Here is an 18565-nt window from a genome sequence, read left to right on the forward strand (position 1 = left end):
GGAGCCTTTTCCGTGGCGTTATCACCTGCCTTGTCTAGGCTTGTGCTGCCTTAAAAGCCCCGGGTTGTTTTTACAAGGTGCTTCTGATATACTTACTTTAAAAAAAAAACAAAACTTAAATAGAAGCTTTTATATATTTTCCCTCTCAGATTGTACTGTTTTTCTTCTTGGCCCAGTTCTTCAGCCTATCAAGGTAAATTTATTATTGCTTCAACATTGTAGCTATTTGAAATATTGGCCAGGTCATACAGGGCCCTGTGGTGCTCCACTGGAAGTTTTCCTCTGGTGACGCGGGGCCATCAGCCTGCACAGTCATTGTGTTGGCTGGGGATCATCTAAGGACCCCATCATCTAGTCCACTTTTATAACCTCTTCTTCTATAGATTCTGTGCCAGGCTCTGCAAAGCCATGCTGTGCTCAACGTTTGCAATATACGTCAAACCCACCAACATAGAAACTATAACAAGAAAGAAAATGAGATCTATCTGAGATCCCTGTTGGTGGATTGCTCCTAGGGATCACTGTAGCATTCTCTAAATATGCCCCAGTTTCTTTGAGAAGGAAATGCAAAATAAATTCCATAAAGTAAGTCAAAGCCTACACAGAATATTAATTTGATAGTCTCTTCCAGACTTTTGCCAAATTGATTTCAGCATCATTGTGTGTGTGTGGGGGGGGGTGTTCTGCTACCATCTTCCTTCTTAAAAAAAAACAAAAAAACAAAAATGATTATTCACACAGCTTTCATATTCTGGCAAGTCACCTGTTTGGGGTAAATTATCAAAGATGCCTGATGGAAACTTTCAGATCACTCTGTAATGATTGTGAGCCTAAAGTCAGGTTATATTCTCAAGGTACAAATGCTGTATGCTTCTTATTTCTGGTGAGGATACTGGGGATTCAGGAGAAGGAAGCAGATTTAAGCTCCAGGACTAGGTATTTAGCTTACACGGGAGGAAAAACACTGGCATTCAAGCATTGATAAGTACTAGAATGAATGGACAATGTATGTTGTAGGAGCTCTTCAACAAAGGGGAGATCTTTTGAAAACAGATTAGATTCCCACAGGTCTCAAACTCATTAAGAGGCAAAGATATGGGCAAAATAACTACTGAGGATCCAATCAAGATCCCTTCAAGATCATCATGATTATATCAAAGGTCTCTGTTTTAGCATGATGTTAATGAAAAAAAGAACATGAAATTGTTCATAAAAATTATTCAATTATACAGATTATCTACTGGAATAGAAATTAGGTAACTGAACATTGGAACTCATCAATTATAGCATGTTGCAATATGCTCTTACATTATTTTGCCAAAAATTAGAAACAATTGAGTAGATTTCTTTATTGCCAAATCCTTCTGCTTTTCCCGAAAGTTCTTGCGATATCCCCAAAGATCTTTATATAGCTACATAAATAAATATTTTAACTCTTTAGAGAAGTTATATATATATTTCTAAAGCAGAAAGAAATGTTACGATATCCCTTTAAAATAACCTATATTAGAATTCACTATCAACATTTTATAAATTGATTTTAGAAACAAAAAGAACTCACAGAAAAGAAAATACTAGACAAGAAGAATAAATGACTCTGACAATTTGGTGAATTTTAGTTTCACAGTGGTAACCTATATCAGTATACAAACCCATTATAGATAAAAGAGCTCTTCCCATGCAACAAGACTGTCTCTTTAGCTGCAATATGTCTTTCCCTGTCATCCAACACTTGTAGGTCAGTGGAGAATATTTAGCTTTCACTTTTTGTCATCTTAATAAAAATAGTGACATCATAAAACAGAAAGATGCTCATTTTGCAATTGACAGCCCATGTATTTCAGAGCATCTCACCACAATGAAATGCCTTGGATCCTTCCTTCCCACTATTAGTTGGAATAGGGTTGGACCTTAATGTACACAGTGTGTGTGCAAATAATTTCTCTGCAGTATGTGATGCTGTTTGATAGCATTTTACCCACAGTAGAACTTCCTACAAAGTTGGAGTCAGTCCTCTCAAACTCTGCCGCTGCTTTATCATGTCAGTTTATGTCATACTCTAAATCCTTTGTTGTCATTTCAACAGCCTTCACAGCATCTTCCCCAGGAGTAGTTTCCATCTCAAGAAACCACTTTCTTTACTCATCCATAAAAAGCAACTCCTCATCCATTCAAGTTTTATCATGAGATGGCAGCAATTCAGTCACATCTCAGGCTTTACTTCTAATTCTAGTTCTCTTGCTGTTTCCCCCACATCTGCACCTACTTCCTCCCCTGGAGTCTTGGACCCCTCAAAGTCATCCATGAGGGTTGGAATCAACTTTTATCCAAACTCCTGTTGATGCTGTTATTTTTACCTCTTCTCATGAATCATGAATGTTATTAATGGCACCTAGAATGGTGAACCCTTTCCAGAAAGTTCTCAATGTGTTTTGTCCAGATCCATCAGAGGAATCACTATCTGTGGCAGCTATAGCCCTACAAAATGTATTTGTTAAATAATAAGACTTGAAAGTTGAAAGTACTTCTTAATCCATGGGCTGCACAATGGATATTGTGTTAGTAGGCATGAAAACAATATTAATCTCATCATATGTCTCCATCAGAGCTCTTAGATGAGTAGGTGCATTGTCAGTGAGCAGTGATACTTTGAAAGAAATATTTTTTTCTGAGCAGTAGGTCTCAACAGGAAGCTTAGAATATTTTGTAAACCATGTTGTAAACAGATGTGCTGTCATCCAGGCTTTGTTGTTCCATTTATGGAGCACAGGCAGAGTAGGTTTAGCATAATTCTTAAAGGCCCTGGGATTTTCAGAATGGGAAATGAGCACTGGCTTCAACTTCAAGTCACCAGCTGCATTAGCCCCTAAAAAGAAGGTCAGCCTGTCCTTTGAGAATTTGAAGCCAGGCATTGACTTCTTTTTGGCTGTGAAAATCCAGGATGCTATCTTCTTCCAATAGAAGGCTATTTTGTCTATATTGAAAATCTGTTGTTTAGTGTAGGCACCTTCATGAATTATGTGAGCGAGGTCTTCTGGATAACTTGCTGCAGCTTCTACATCAGTACCTGCTGTTTCACCTTATACTTTTACGTTATGGAGATGGCTTATTTCCTTAAACCTCATGAACCAACCTCTGCTAGCTTCCAACTTTTCTTCTGCAGCTTCCCCACTTCTCTTGGGTTTCATGGAATTGAAGAGTTAGGGCCTTGCTCTGGATTAGGCTTTGGCTTAAGGGAATATTGTTGCTGGTTTGATCTTCTATCCAGACCACTCAGACTTTCTCCAAATCAGCAATAAGGCTGTTTTGCTTTCTTATCATTTGAGTTTTCACGGGAGTAGCACTTTTAATTTCCTTCAAGAACCCGTGCTTTGCATTCACAACTTGGCCAACTGTTTGGTGCAAGAGACCTAGCTTTTGGCCTATCTCAGCTTTTGACATGCCTTCCTCTTGAAGTTTAATCATTTCTAGCTTTTGATTTAAAGTGAGAGACGTACAGACTCTTCCTTCCACTTGAACACTAGAGGTCATTGCAGGGTTATTAACTGGCCTGATTTCAATGTTGTTGTGTCTCAGGGAATAGGAGCCCCGAGGAGAGGGAGAGAGATGGGGCAATGGCTGGTTGGTGGAGCAGTCAGAACACACATATTAAGTTCTTCATCTTACATGGGTGTGGTTCGTAGTACTCCAAAACGCTGACAGTAGTAACATCAGAGATCATGGACCACAGATCACCACAACAAATACGATAATCATGAAAAAGTCTGTAATACTGTGAGAATTTCCAAAATGCAACACAAACATGGAATGAGCAAATGCTGTGGGAAAAATGGCACCAGTAGACGTGCTCAACACAGGGTTGTCACAAACTCTCAATCTATAAAAAACACATCTGGGAAGTACAATAAAGTGAAGTGCAATAAAACGAAGTATGCCTGTACAAGGTAAATACCTTCTTCAACCCATGATCATCATCTTCATCATGATTACCAGCATCTTCAAATGATTTGGAGAAAAAGACTGCACAGTGAGATTTCCAACTTCGCAGGTGATAATAAAGAACTAAATAGATGGGAATAGACCATAGGAAAAGGGAAGAAAAGTGACAGGTGAGTTTTCATTCAGGCAAGTGCAGAATAAAACATTGGGCGGGGAGGGGGAAGACTGAGAAAGCAGGAGGGCCAGTGGAGAGGGCGCCCTGAGAACAGAGCCCAAGGCAGCTGCTAAGCCAAGTCCCTCGGGTCAGTCTGTGCCAGGAGAATGCTGGATTCAGTGAATGTCATCTGGCAGGAAAGTCTTGGGCTTCATTTTGAAGTGAGCCTTCCCACTTCCTACTGCCTCTTACCCTTTCTTTCTGTTTCGCTCCTTCTCTGATTTCCCTTATGGCTATGGCTCTAGAGTAGACAATTGTTAGAATAGAAATATTGCCAGTGTATCTCTCAAAGAGGTCATTGTATCCTAACACTCCAATTAATTCAGGAGAGCGAGGGAGATAGGAGCCGCTGGAGCCAAGAGGGGAACTGAGTGGGCTGGAGCTGAGATGGACCTAATTGAGTGGAAGGAGAAAGCAAAATAGGGTGATTGAAAGCTGAATGCCCTGTGGGCAACTTGTGTTCTATCTTTCATTCATTTAGTTCAGGCCCTACTTTTTGCCCTGAACAAATTCTTTCAGGTTTCTTTTCCAAATGGAGTTAAATAGCCAAATTAATTCCCCAGTGCAGGATTTTCTTTTCACGGTCTCTGTATGAGCCAACAAGTCCACATCTGATAGTTTGAGATAAGCCAGAGAAAAACTTCTGGGTCTGGGGGTGGTCATGAAGCTCTTCACATCAGAGGGTGTACTTTGAAGGGTGGTGAGGATTTGAGCAGACTGGTAGAAAAAAAACAAGGGTGTTTCAGGGCTATCCAACAAGGAAGGAGGCTAGAGAGGTCAGGAGCCAACTCTCAGGGTCGGCGAGTAACCGGCTGACTGGTTTCTGAAACGGAACATGAGATGAGGCTGGAAAGTTAGGTTTGCTCATGAACAGTAGGTAAGCTTTAGGTTTGAAAACAAAGCTTTTTCTTAAAAAAAAAAAAGTGCCCTTGCTGTGTGCCAGCCTTGTACCCAGAAAGAAGGTAGAGAGGAAGAAGGCAATGAAAGAACATTTTTTGATGAAACAGAAAATAGGAAAGAAAATAAACTCCAGCAAATATTAGAAACACACAAATCAGACTATTTCAAGGATCTGCACATCGCTTCTTGGGGGTAATGGGAAGAATGAGTCAAACAGAGAGAAAAGAGAGTAGACCCCAGGAAGACGGCCTTAGGAGTCAGGCTGGTCTGCTGAGTAGCCCCTCGAAAGTCTCATTCTTTGGGCTTCATAACAGACAAGGGCCCTCAGCCTAATGATGTCAAGGTGGTGAGGGTGGAGGAGGGTAGGGAAGGGGAGAGGAAAGAATACAGAAACACCAGATTCAGAATGCTAGACATATTTCACATTTGGTAGATTCAGATTCCCAAGATCCCGGATCTCTGAGGCTCACTCTCCCAATTGAAGCAGTTCAACTTTGCTCTGCTTCTCCTCACCAGGACTCGCAACACTATCCACTCCATAGACTCCTGCCTTCGGACCCCTGGCAATCTCCACCCTTCCTGCCTCTCTAGATCATTGGGGGGTGGGGAGGTGTGGAACAGGATGGAATATGCAAAAACTTCATGAACTGTAACTTGCACAGCATTTGTTGCTGCTGTAGACATAGAAACACCTGGAGAATGCTGTGACCGACATGCACTGGGGCTTAACTGTAGTTTAGGAGTCCAACCACTGCAAAGCGGAGACGGATCCAAGGACAGGGTTAGTTAGTAAGGCTTCATTCTCGCACTCTCTCGTGGACCCGCGAGCCGGTACCGACCGTCGTTCCCTTACAGGTGACGGCAGAGCTGGACGCCTGGAATGAGGACTTGCTCCGGCAGATGAATGACTTCAACACGGAGGATCTGACCCTGGCCGAGCAGCGGCTGCAGCGCCACACGGAGCGGAAGCTAGCCATGAACAACATGACGTTCGAGGTCATCCAGCAGGGGCAGGATCTGCATCAGTACATCATGGAGGTCCAGGCCTCAGGTGGGTGAGCTCTCCCATCCTCCTCCTTCTGGCAGGGAGATGATGCAAGCAAGCAGGCCAGCCTGACTCCAGCCAGCACGTGCACTCTGCTCATCCACTTCATTCCCACAGATACGGGAACAGAGGTTTTTGCCATTTTAAAGAAAACTGATGCATAAGAGCCGAAATAATTTGTCAAAGATTGCCCAGTTAGGTTCTGGTGAAGAGGAGGATAGGGCCAGGATCTCCTGGCTCCTGGTGCTATGCAGAGAATGGGGAAAACAAAAAATGGAAATCTGCACAGATTCAGAAAAAACGGGGGCCTGCAGAAACAAACCAGGTGGGCTCCGAAAGCAGCCAGCCAGCCATGTGAATTGTATTCTAATGTGTAGATGTTTGCTGTTCACCCCCCAGGCCCCCTCTCCTGGTCTCTGGCTCAGGCCTCTCAGAGAGCCCAGTTGTTGTTTTTTTTAATCACTGGTCTGTGTGTGAGTGTTAGAAGTGCTGATAAAAATTTATGGCAAGGTCATATAATTTTATAACTTCTCAAGAAACCGTGGCTGAGTTACCCAGATTTCACTTCTTTTTGTGTTCGAGCTTTATTCGGTGTCTATCCAGCAAATGCATGAACCCTTCCTGTGACACCCACCGCTCTCCCAAACGGCCTTTGGTGTTGGAACCAGAGGGAGCCACGGCATTCCCACGGTCAACTAGTCCAGTGGACAAGAAGTCACTCACAGAGGCACATGCAAGTAGAGTGCTGGAACACAGTCTCTGCACCCAGCCCCACCGTTGGCCTCCCCTCCCCCCAGGTCCTCCTTGGCTCCTGTTCCTCACCCTCCAGGAAGAGGCAGACGGGAGTTCAGGCCATTAACTCTTGAAGACACAATAGGTCCATGTCCCTGTTGACCAAGAAGGATGTTTAGAATCATGAGATTGTCAGGCAGACGTTAGCCCTCAAACTTGACTGTAGGGAACTGTGTTTGTTTTAAGGACCTGAAAGAATAAATAACAGCATTCAAAGAGACTTCACTTCTAACCAGAGGAAAGACAGTCTGGTAAATTCTGTTCGCTCGTGAATTTTCGTTTGTGTTGTGAACAGCTGCAGCTGCCCAGGCTTGTTTACACAGTGCAGACCGTGCCCCACATCGCCCCAGGAAGGGCCATTCACATTGCAGTCTCTCGGGGGCAAGGGTGGGGGGTTCTTTTAAAAAATGGCAGTGCCAGGCCCTAAGCCTGGAGGTCCTGATTTAACTACCTCTGAATGGGACTTGGGCATCAGCAAAAAAACCTTCTCAGGTGATCCACTGTGCAGCCAGGGCTGAGAAGCACAGGAAGGTTTAAGGGCCCATTGAACCTACCACCTCAGAATCTCTTGGGGTGGGGCCCAACAATGGGTGTCTCACCAAGCCCTCCAGGGGTGCTGATGCACCATGAATCTAGGACCTACTCAAAGTGTGGGCCCTGGACCAGCAGCACCAGCGTCACTTAAGAGCTGATTAGAAACATAGACTCCCAGCCCTTATCCCAGACTTAGAAATCTGAATCTGTATGTTAACAAAATCTCCAGGGAAATCATGTGCCTGTTGAGATACACGCTTGGCAACGGCTTGTACATCTTCAAGGTGTTATTAGGGAAGGAGGGGGAAAAGTGTACCTTTCTCTGCAGTTGAGAACCTTACCTGGACTCAGGGTTTCATGTTAGAGCTTCCTCATGGTGCTCACAATAGCTGGCAATCCAGCTAAGGCTGGGAACCATGAGAGGATGCGTAGGACCTAAGAGAGAGGCTGGGACCAAGAGGCCTTGCAGGGTTGTCACCCTTCGTCCCTCAGTATTGATGCATCTGGCAGGAGGGAAGCTGGTCTGCCTCGAAACCGCGGTACTTTGTCCTGGGGTGCTGGCGTGACCTGGGCAAGTCCCTCTCTGTCCCAAGAGCCAGGTATCCATGGTAACAGAAAGCCGACCAGGAGTTGGCAGCCCCTGCAGATGGCCTGTGACCGCGGGTTAGCTGTGCTTGGCAGCCTCCTGAACCTTGAGGGCTGAGTGGGTGAAAACACCCAGGGCAGATGGGCTGCCCACACCCACAGTATCCTGATCTAGAAATGAGCTTTGTGAAAAGAGGCTTGATTGGCCTCTTCAGCCCTGTCTGCTGGGACTGGCTGTTCCCCTGCTCCTACCACAGCTAGCTGTTCAGTCTGGCACCATCCAGGAGGCTTCAAAGGCTTCCAAGAGAATGAATCCAGGGATTTCAGGGAAGCTCACTTCCTGTCTGCTGCTGAATGCCGGGTCCTGCAGAGGATGCATCTACCTCGTCTCTGACTTGGAGGAAGGGAGAGCAGGGTTGTGCTGGAGCTGGGGGGTTGGGGTGGAGGTTGGGGGTGGACCCAGGGTGGGTCTTGCCCCCAAGTGATTGAGGAATGCAGGACTTCAGAGACCCCCGACTGAGGCAGTAAATGTCTTCATCATTGGTGATGTGTGTCTAATAAACTATATTTGAACTCAAGGTAAAATAAACTCTTGTCTTAGAAAAAAGACAATTAACAAAATTAAGCTTTTGGTTGGTGTTTAGCCCTCCATGCTAACTTAATGAAGGGCTTATGCTTTGATTTTGTAGGACTAAATGGAAGTAGGGAATTTCTATACACTTATTTTCAGGTGTGCAGTTGTCATGGTGAGCCAGGTTCCACTAAGTCCCTCTGGTGTTGCCAATGGCTCTAACCAAAGCAAAGCCTTTTGCTTAAATCAGCATTAGCTTTAGGAATAGAAGGCGAGACAGGAACACTTTCTCCCCTTGCTCATCGTTCTCTCCTCGCTATAGCATTTTCTATTTTGGCCTCAAGTTGGGAGGTGCCAGGTTTTGCTGGAAAGAGTCAAGCTGGAGAAAGCATGCTGGCTGGAGTCAATGTCCAGTTCCACTATCAGCTAGCAGTCTGCCTTTGGAAAGTTCCTGTTCTTTCTCTTTAGACCTTTCTTCTTCTGTCTAGTGTGGGAGGTGGGCCTGGATTCCTGCAGTCCCCTCCAGTTCATACTTGCCATGATGAGTCAGCCTAACCACCCCCAGTGGCTATGCTGCAGGTCTCTCCACGGAAATCTGACCACGTGACTATTCCATGTGGCCTTAGGAGTAAGAAGAGCTGCTTGTCTTGTGGACATGTTGCTTGCTTGGTCTAATCAAAGCATCAAGTTTTCTTTATGTGAGGCTTTTAAGTGAAAAATCTTTGGGATCTGTGGCAATGATACTTAAAATTTACTGTGCTTGGAAAGAACCCAGCCCTAGCATTTGAAAATAAATAAAAAATAAATTAAGTGTGGTGGGGATCCTTCTTCTCCTTGAGCGTAGAGCTCAGAGCACGGATGGGAGGGAAGAGTGCCTGGGTTGGCACACGGCCACACCCTCCCTACCCGGCTGTGCCCCAACATGCTACCCAATCTCTCCAAGCCTCACTCTCCTCCGGAAAACAGCAGTCATAAAAATACCCAGCGCACAGGGTCATCGTGAGGATGCAGTGCAATAATGTGCAAGCATGGTGAGGCCTCGAAGAAGTTTGGTAACTGTGACATGTTATGCTTGTATTCTAGCAGGTATTGCATTCTCTTGCAGTCATGTGTTCCTGTAGCTTCTCCAGCAGCTTGAGGGCAGGACTCTTTCTTCCTTCTCTTTCCATTCCCGGCATCTGGCAGAGTGCTGATGTCTTGCACATAGCACATTCTCAATAAGAGGATTTGATTAGTTAATGGAGTGAACATCAATGTGGGTGGGACAGATGTAGGAAAAAATAAGGGGCCACAAATAATTTCACTTGCATCATAAAAGGAGAGAAAAGACCTGTGTTTTTCCAAAATGGAAGCTACTCTGGGGTTCATGGGAAAATGGATCAGATGGGGGCTGAGTGGAGGAGAAGAGAATGTAGATGTAAAACAATAGTTCTCGGCCCGGCTGCAGATTTAGAACCACCTGCAGAACTTACAAGTACCAAGGTCTGGGCCCCACCCCTCAGGGAGTCTTGCTTAATTGGTCTGGAGTGGGCCCAGATTTTTTTTTTTTTAACTTCCCAGGTGATTCTCTTGTATGTCCAGGGTTGAGAATGCTGATCTAAAAACCCGATTAAAGGACTTTATCATTTCTGAACGGGGTGTTACATTGAGGGAGGGGCACAGAAGGAGGAGTGAGGAGGGAAGGGCTAGTCTCTCACTGAGGCAGGCTGATGTTAATGCACAAAGAACGCCTCTGGGTAGCATAGCCAGGAATACCTATACCTTACTCTAGACCCCAGCCACCTCTCTCCTTGAGGGAACTAAAGTGGTACCCTCAACCTGGCAGCAAAGGAAAAGTACAGTGACATTATTAGCTGTGGCCTCGGGCCCTAAACAAACACAGTGCCAACCATTCTGCTGACCGAGTATAGCGTAAAGAATATCTCTGTCCCCGGGTTGCTGGCCATGGTACCATCTTATCCAGCAGTTTCCCATCTTGGTTGCATGTTGAATCACCATGGGAGCTTTAAAACTTCCTGATGTCTGGGTACCACCCACAGACAGTCTCCTGTTACTGCTCTGGGTGTGGCCAATGACCAACAGTGATTTTTAAAGTTCTCCAGATCTAATGTGAGCCAAGATTAAGAGCCCTGGTCTAAGACCATCCAGACCATCGCAGTTTCTAATGATGTACACTGAGCAAGTTCGTAAATACCTCACAGTAAGATTTTATATTTACATTTTTACAAGCCATTCAACAGTTCCATTAATAATCAATAATGAATATGTTGTAAAAAAGTAGGAACATGCATATTTTGAGCCTACTAAATGCCAGGCACTATATGTACCTAATCTCACTAAGTCCTGTGACACCCCAGAAGTCATTGTTGGGATTGTTTGTACCCAAGCTCAGAAAAGATGTGGAGCCCAGAGATGCACTGTTCATAGGGGGCAGAGCATGAATTCAAACCTAAGTCTGTCCTTTCCCAGAGCTCGCAGGTGCTTTTCACCACAGCACGTGACCTGTGCCCTTCCCTGCAGAGGCCATGTGTTCACGGAAGAGCTTATTTATTGGGTGTTATGAGTCAAGTCCTGTACTGGTGCTGAGGATGCAGAGACACATAAGACATGTGGCCCTGGCACCAGGGAGCCTGCATTCCTGCGAGAACAGGGACAAGTTAAGGAACCACCCCCAACGGGAATGTTCTAAGGGAAGGATGGGTACAGAACCTTGTGGAACACATCAATACAGCTTGCCCTAAAGAGACTGACAAACTGTCTCCCTACTTGATGGAAAGAACACACATGTCTTGCTGCATTTCTGAGAGCCCCTAGGAAAACAGACTGAGAAGAGTAATGCGAACACAAGCAAACTATTTGCTGTTGATTGATGGGTATTTACCGGTTGATGGGGTTTGACTGGGACTCGTGTCGATGTGTGTGGGGGCAGTGGGAGGAAGGAGTGAGTTTCTCTCCTCCTAGGTGCCATTTCATGTTCCTCCCATTCACTCCATCCACAGCACGATGTGCGGTTGAGTGGACTAGGCATTGTCTTCCCCCATTTTATTTCCTGTGTTCATCTCCCATAAAACAGTACCGAGAGAGGTAGATGCAAGTGAAGGGCTGGAGTCTCAGGGCAGCCTGGGAGCCGGTTGGGGATGGTGTCCTCAGCAGGTACCAGCCCCTTTGACGAGTTACCAGCTTAGAGGGCCCATTTACATGCCAGGTGGCCAAGGTGAGCCACGGGCTTCCCAGAGAAAGACACTTTCCCAAGCCCAGCATACTAAACACCAGAGGTGCATGCGGCATGAAAAGGAGCTAGAGAAAACCTGCATTGTGGCTGGAAGCAGGGAAGAGCTTCTGCTCCCGCAGACGGATCTTAAATTACATTTCCAGAAAGTAAACATGGGAGTCAAGGGTCATCTCACTGTGCCGAGCGCTGCAGAGATAGAAATTTTTGTATTTCTTCTTATTTTTTATTTCAGTCAAGGAGATGCTCTACCTTATCCCCTTGGTAATTGAAAATAGGAACTGAAGGGAGCTGACTGCCAAAAGAACAAGCTGTTCTTCTCTGTCTCCCACAGATATTTCAGGAGATGGGATTTGGAATTATGAAACTGGTAGAAAAAAATAAACATGAAAAGATACTGAAATTATTACCATGTAACACCAGAAGTTTTTGCCACTCTTCCATATTGTCCTTATATAAAACACTATTTTTGCCTCTAGAAATGAATTTCCCTTTGCATGCGTACACTCTCCTTACACCACCCCCACCCCCCACTGTATCCGGAAGGTGTGTTGGTGGTGGCGGTGATGAGTTTCTGATGATGTGAGTCAGAATGCTGGGGAAGTCTCCCAGAGGGGACTTATTTTTAGGTGACTATACATTGAGATTGGCAGGCTCCTTGGGGTGTGATCCCCATGGAAGTACATTAGGCTTTGGGAATTTTAGTCCCACCCCCACTGATGGTTGGGTCCCTATTTGTCAGCATCAGGAGCACAGCTGCATTGGGTCATAGACGACAGGATGGAGAGCCAGGGAAAGGATCTGGACCGAACTGAGAAGCTGCAGAGCCAGGTGGAGTCACGGATCAGAAGGAGGCAAGCCATCCAGACTTAGGATTTTTATAAAGCTATAGGTCTGAGCAAGGTTGAATCAGTCAGAACCAAGAAACAATACAGGTTACAATTTGCATCAGGTTGGAGGCAGATAGCAACCAAGAGGGCACGAACGCAAGAAGGTAGGGAGTTGAGAGCTTAAGAGTCTGGAATCAGGACAGCCATGGGTCTGTGTGTATTATGTTACATGACAGAGACTCCACATACATTATCTCATTTAATCCTCCCAGTGAGGTCCTGAACAGGCAGCTCACGAGGTAGGTAGGTAGGTAGGTATATAAAACCGTATTTCACATATGAGGAAATCGAAGCTTCTGACGACTTAGATAACTTTCCCATGTCCAGGATTCTGACTCAGGGCTAGCTCCAAAGCTAGCACACTCTTCATGTAGCCTTCAAGAGCTAAGGTAGGAATCAAATTCAAGCCAGTAGCAGACAAGAAGGCCTTTGATAACTAAGGCAGTCCCCTCACTCTGTGCCAGGTTTTAATGACCCTTCCGGAAACACAGATCTGTTTGAGGAAGGCTATTCTAGTCCTGCTGTTGATGATGTATAAATAGGATCACCGGCTTGCTGGAGAGAAAAGTGTGTGTGTGTCCACGCTTGTGTGTTGGGAGAGGTAAATAGGAAAAGTAAGGAAGGGGCGCCTGGGTGGCACAGTTGGCTAAGCATCTGACTCTTGGTTTCATTTCAGGTCGTGATCTCAGGGTTGTGAGACTGAGTCCTGCGTCGGGCTCCATGTTTAGCACGGAGTCTGCTTGAGATTCTCCCTCTCCCTCGGTCCCTCCCCCTGCTCTTTCTCTCTCTAAAATAAATAAGTCAATCTTTAAAAAAAGAAAAAGTAAGGCAGGTGGAGTGGGATGTGGACAAGGAATGGAGCCACAGCTTCTGCCTGGTGGGTATTGACTCGAGGTCCCATCACAGGTCAGACAGTTGGCAGTTTATTAATGCTGGGTGACGTATCCATAAACATCGGGAACTCTTGTTAGCTGGCTGACTGGGCTTATTCTTTGCTTTACAAAAGCGGAAGGACAGTGAGCACACTCTTCTTGTGTGGGTGCAACTTTAACATGGCTTTTGTAAATGGAGAAGCACTCGGTACCCCTGTGCAATTGCTGGGTGCGTTTATCGGGTGCGTTTGCCTGTGTTGGAGAAACAATATATGAGATAGCTCTAGCATGTAGTTCTAAGAGTTGCTTTTTTTTAGGGCGCCCAAGTGGTTGGCTAATAAAATCACCCCTGCCCAGAGACTCTCATCAGAACAAACTTGCCATCTAAGTATAAATTGCATCTGACCGGCTAAAAGAGTGTGCCTTTGGCAGAAGTTCCTGAGACAGGTTATTTTCGGTTTTGTTTTGTTTCCCAATATGATCCAGAGCCTTGCTTGTGAGTATTGTAGGTGTTAGCAAACCCCCCAGGAGGGACTGCCGAGCGCTTTCTTCTCTGGGGATGGACTCCCAGAGAACCACCTCTCTCTGTAACTCCAGCTGATAATAAGGAGCTGATCATCTGTTGAAATTCCCAGGAAAAGGATCAGATAATCCCAAAGCGGAGGCATGGTTTGGACACCCCAAACAGAAGCTTCAGAGAGGGATGTGTAAAGGCCAGGAGGGCGCTGCTCCTGGCTGTTGCTGAATTCCTGCTTTCTTGTGCGTATTCGAAGAAGTATGGTCTTTGTAGCACTACCTCATTCTTCCTTGTTTACTTTTCTTTTAACCAGGAATTGAGTTAATCTGTGAGAAAGACATTGATCTGGCAGCCCAGGTACAAGAGCTACTGGAGTTTCTCCATGAGAAGCAACACGAACTGGAGCTCAACGCAGAGCAGACCCAGAAGCGGCTGGAGCAGTGCCTCCAACTGCGGCACCTACAGGCCGAGGTCAAACAGGTGAGCCCGGCCCCTCCCCCACCCGCCCTCCTTCTGGGCTCCCCCCCCAGGCCCCAGGCCTGCTCCTGGCGTGGGGAAGGTGTACGGAGCCACCCTCATCGCCAGAACTTGGAAAGCGGGTAAGCGAAGGAGTGGCTGTTGGGATTCTGAAAGGGAGGTTGCTGTCCGTCGCCATCTGACAACTAGATCCGATGGTACAAGGCGCAAACCACAAATGCGCTAGTTTTCTCTCCTAACAATGCAAGGACAGCATTCCAGAGCTTTCCCAAGGTGTCCTGGGAGTCGCGGAGCCTGTTCTCTTCCTTTCTATCCTCCATCGTGACACACAGTTCATGTGATACGCAAATCTCTCATCGATAAACATGGTCGGGCTTTAGAGCCCAGTTGGTTAATGTGGGGCACCTGACCTAGTGCAGTGCCCGACACGTAGCTGATAGTAAATGGTAGCAGTTGCCCTCGTGCTCTTCAATATGCATGTGCAGCTTATAAGAAAATTGTCTTGCCCTGTTAGAGTCAATTAAAAGAAGATTTCTTATCAGTATGAGATGTTATACTAGCCATTTTACCGAAGGACATAGCCAGGCCTCTAGGAACCTCTAGGAAAACACAGGAACCAATGACACATTTTAAAATACTATATATTTATATTATGAACAGACTCAGTTTTAATTATCAGCATAATGAATGGAGATTTTTTTTTTATTTAGACAAAGTGGGATTGAAGAAATACAAATATATAATAATTTATTGAGTGCTGGGTACCTTTTACACTCATCTCTCCATCAATCCTCACAACCATTCTCTGAAGCAGATCTTATTCCCAATTTGCAGATGAGGCCACTGAAGCTTAGTGAGGTCACCAGACAATGGTCACATGGAGCAAAGAGCATGTCACCGTGCTCCACTGGTCTAGGAGGGCTTCCCTGCAAGGGGTGGGGGGGGGGCACCTCCAGGCAATTCCGTGATAGTTCCTTCTGCTCCACATTCTTTCAAGCAATCCCAACCCCTGCTCCCTGAAGGCAGACCCCCACCCGAAATAACCTAAGCAGAGGACCTTCCTGTTAAGCATTTTTTCTTATGCACCATGGCTGTTACACTGTCTTATTTAACTCTATTAATTTAGTACAGGGGACAAAAACACCATATTTTATTTAATCATTGCTGTTCTCTTATATTCAGAGTATTTCTTGTTAATGCCTGGGTCTTAGTTATTATATTGTTACTTATTATCATGGGCAAAATGGTCTTCTCTGCTCTGCTTCTCCCGAGCAGTGCTCATCCAGAGCCCTTACACACTATGCTGAAGATCTGTCCTCAGCGCAGGTGAAATCACTGAGCACCAAGGCAGGCTGGATCACAGGGCTGCCATCCAGATTGTTTTCTGTGTAATTACACTGGGATCACACCTGAGTCGCTGGAGAGACATGATGGAAATCCTAGCAGACCCAGAGCAGTGAGGATTACACAAATTCTGAGACTCTTGGTAATAATGATAGTACTTACTTTTCAGGGGAGAGGTTCTTTCTCATTTATAATCTCATTTTAAGAGAAGAGACCCATGGGGGAAAGGGGTACATGTTTATTTTTTACAAGTGGGGGAAACTGAAGTAGCATAGGATTAGCGCTCCCAGGGCCTGTTGACTAGTTAGCTGAAACTTGAGCCCATGCTTCCTTTATCAACAGTCCCACGGTTTGCCTCTCCTGGGCCCCAGTCCTGCCCTAGGGCTCCAGGAAAAATAGAAAGAAGCCCTCTAGCAGAACGCAGTCTGGGATTTTCCTGGTCTTCACAGCACCACATCTGAGAAGACAGGCCCACAGGGCCTGCATCTGGCACAGAGGGTGGCACCTACCTGACCGGTCAGCAGGCTCCAACAGGTCATGGGAACCCTCCACTCTTCATACACTGTTACTTCCACCAGCCAAAGGTGGCAGGAGAGATCATCTGAACAAAACAGATAACAGGAAAATCATTCCTATTTGTCTGTGAAATGAAATAGGTATTTTTGTTCCTGGTTTTTAATTGTATTTATTTTTTGTTCCAACATTAATAGTAGGGTCAACTCCCTAATTATGTTTTTCTTAACTGGTATGAAAATGGAAATGATTTTTTTATCCTTTGAGTATACATTCTGTATAGGATGGGGAGTTGACATGATGATAGGTAGTTTGTCAAATGGGGACATAGGTTGTCTGTATACGAATAATCCAGGCTAGGTGGATCTCTGGATACATTCCCATTCAGTATTCCTTGAGTTGGAGGACAAAAAACTTTTCTGCAGGAGAAAGTTGCTTCTCCCCACCATGGTGAGGATGACACACGTGCGACTGTAGTTCAAAAGCATACTGGATTGCTCAAGTCAGACTGCAGGAAACCCACAGTGGCCTTGGGAGGTGCCAAGGGATTGCTGCTTAGTTAAGCCACCATGCCTCATTAGGCGGACTTGTTTTCCTTGTCAGTGTAGGGCTCTTTCTTTTGGGAGTCGTCTGATCCAGTTTCAGAGAAGGCATTTGTGTTTGATGGAAGTTGGTGGAGCAGGAAATATTGATTTGGAAGCTGTTGACACTTGGAAAAAGGGAGTTAATTTAGATGTCGGTATTGACCAGTGGAGATAAATTTAGACACAAGCTTGAGAGTTTCTCTTTTGAATATACTCAAAAGAAAAAGAAGAAGAAAAGGAAAGAAAAAGGACACCTTAATTGAAATGCCATTAATGGAGATGGAAAGGGAGAGAACAATGCACTGCTACACAGTTGGGTGTTAGAGCCCATAGATGAGAGGTTTAGATTTGGCCATCATAACCATAGTGTAGTTACATGACCATTATATTAAACTGAAGCTTTGAGGAGAGATGATGCCACAGCTGTCAGACTGAAAATTATTGTCAGAGCTTGAGAACAAATGAAATTATTTAATGTGACTGCTGTTCTTTTGGGGTTACATGGGGCTCTGTATCTTAGATCGATGGCCCAGACACCTCTGGAGAAATGTTGACTCTTTAAGGGAATTCCCTCCCCTGACTACAGCCCATGGTCTGGGGCCCTAGACCATTTAGATGCCCCCTTTCTTCTAGAAAAAGAGTTCAGATTACTCCCCAGCCCCACAGAATGTTCCGACTGCTTTCCAGGAAAATTACTACTCTGGCAAAGATGACCTCACATTTATTAAATAATCCAAGAAGATTTGAAAAACCTACTTAATTGGCAAAAAACTAAGTGAATTTCCATATGTGTTCCTGCAGAACAGGGCCTTTAGCAGAAAATAAGCCAAAATGGATTTGTAAGCTCTCGGGGCTCTAAGTATGGGAAAAGAAATCATACTTATCTACTAAAGACATTGACTTAAATTACCCCTATGGACCAAATACTGGCCAAAATTTGCTTTTTATTAAAGTGAACAGTGAAAACAAAGGAGGAAATATTACCCTGTCAAGAATACTGCTGTGTTCAGTTCTGTGCACTGTACGTAAAGGTAGAAAGGAATTGGGGTAGATCCAAGAGAGAGGAGACCAAAGGGATGAGCATTTGTTTCAAAATGGAGAAAATTAAGAAGACCCATGGTCACAGTCTATAAAACCATGATCACATGGAAGCATGATCACATATAATCTCATACACTGTGAACCTTTAGAGCTAAGAAATGCCAGAAATATGACAGGCTCCGAGCTACCATCTGAGGGGCCTGCCCTTTGTCCTGTGGCCAGACTTTCAGAAATGACTGTGCCTTGTGGTAAGTCATCAGCAACAGCAGGTCTTAAGAGTCAGAGGTCTCGAGGGCATCCTCAGAGCTTTATTGTCAGTGTGACCTAGAGAACACAGCCCTATACAAGCAGCTTCCCAGCCTACCGGTTACAGGGGACAGCTTACCTTGCTTAGACGGCATCATCATTTACAGACATCCACGTCCAGTTAACCAAATCCAGTCTTCTCACTGGGGTTTGCCTGCACTTCCTTGGCCTGAGGAAGCGGTAGATCCCCATTTTCAGTTCACCCTCTCAGC

At 45.2% G+C, this 18565-nt stretch overlaps 1 protein-coding gene across 1 annotated transcript in view; it reads left to right on the plus strand.

Annotated features, from left to right (window-relative positions):
* Positions 1-18565, plus strand: part of KALRN (kalirin RhoGEF kinase) — a 276016-nt gene that overhangs the window by 19162 nt on the left and 238289 nt on the right. The window contains 2 exon segments of the mRNA XM_044919773.1: positions 5909-6104; positions 14402-14568. Coding sequence (XP_044775708.1) covers positions 5909-6104; positions 14402-14568 — 363 coding nt within the window.

Source organism: Neomonachus schauinslandi, chromosome 1 (assembly GCF_002201575.2).
Source record: "Neomonachus schauinslandi chromosome 1, ASM220157v2, whole genome shotgun sequence".
In the NCBI taxonomy this organism is placed as follows: domain Eukaryota; kingdom Metazoa; phylum Chordata; class Mammalia; order Carnivora; family Phocidae; genus Neomonachus; species Neomonachus schauinslandi.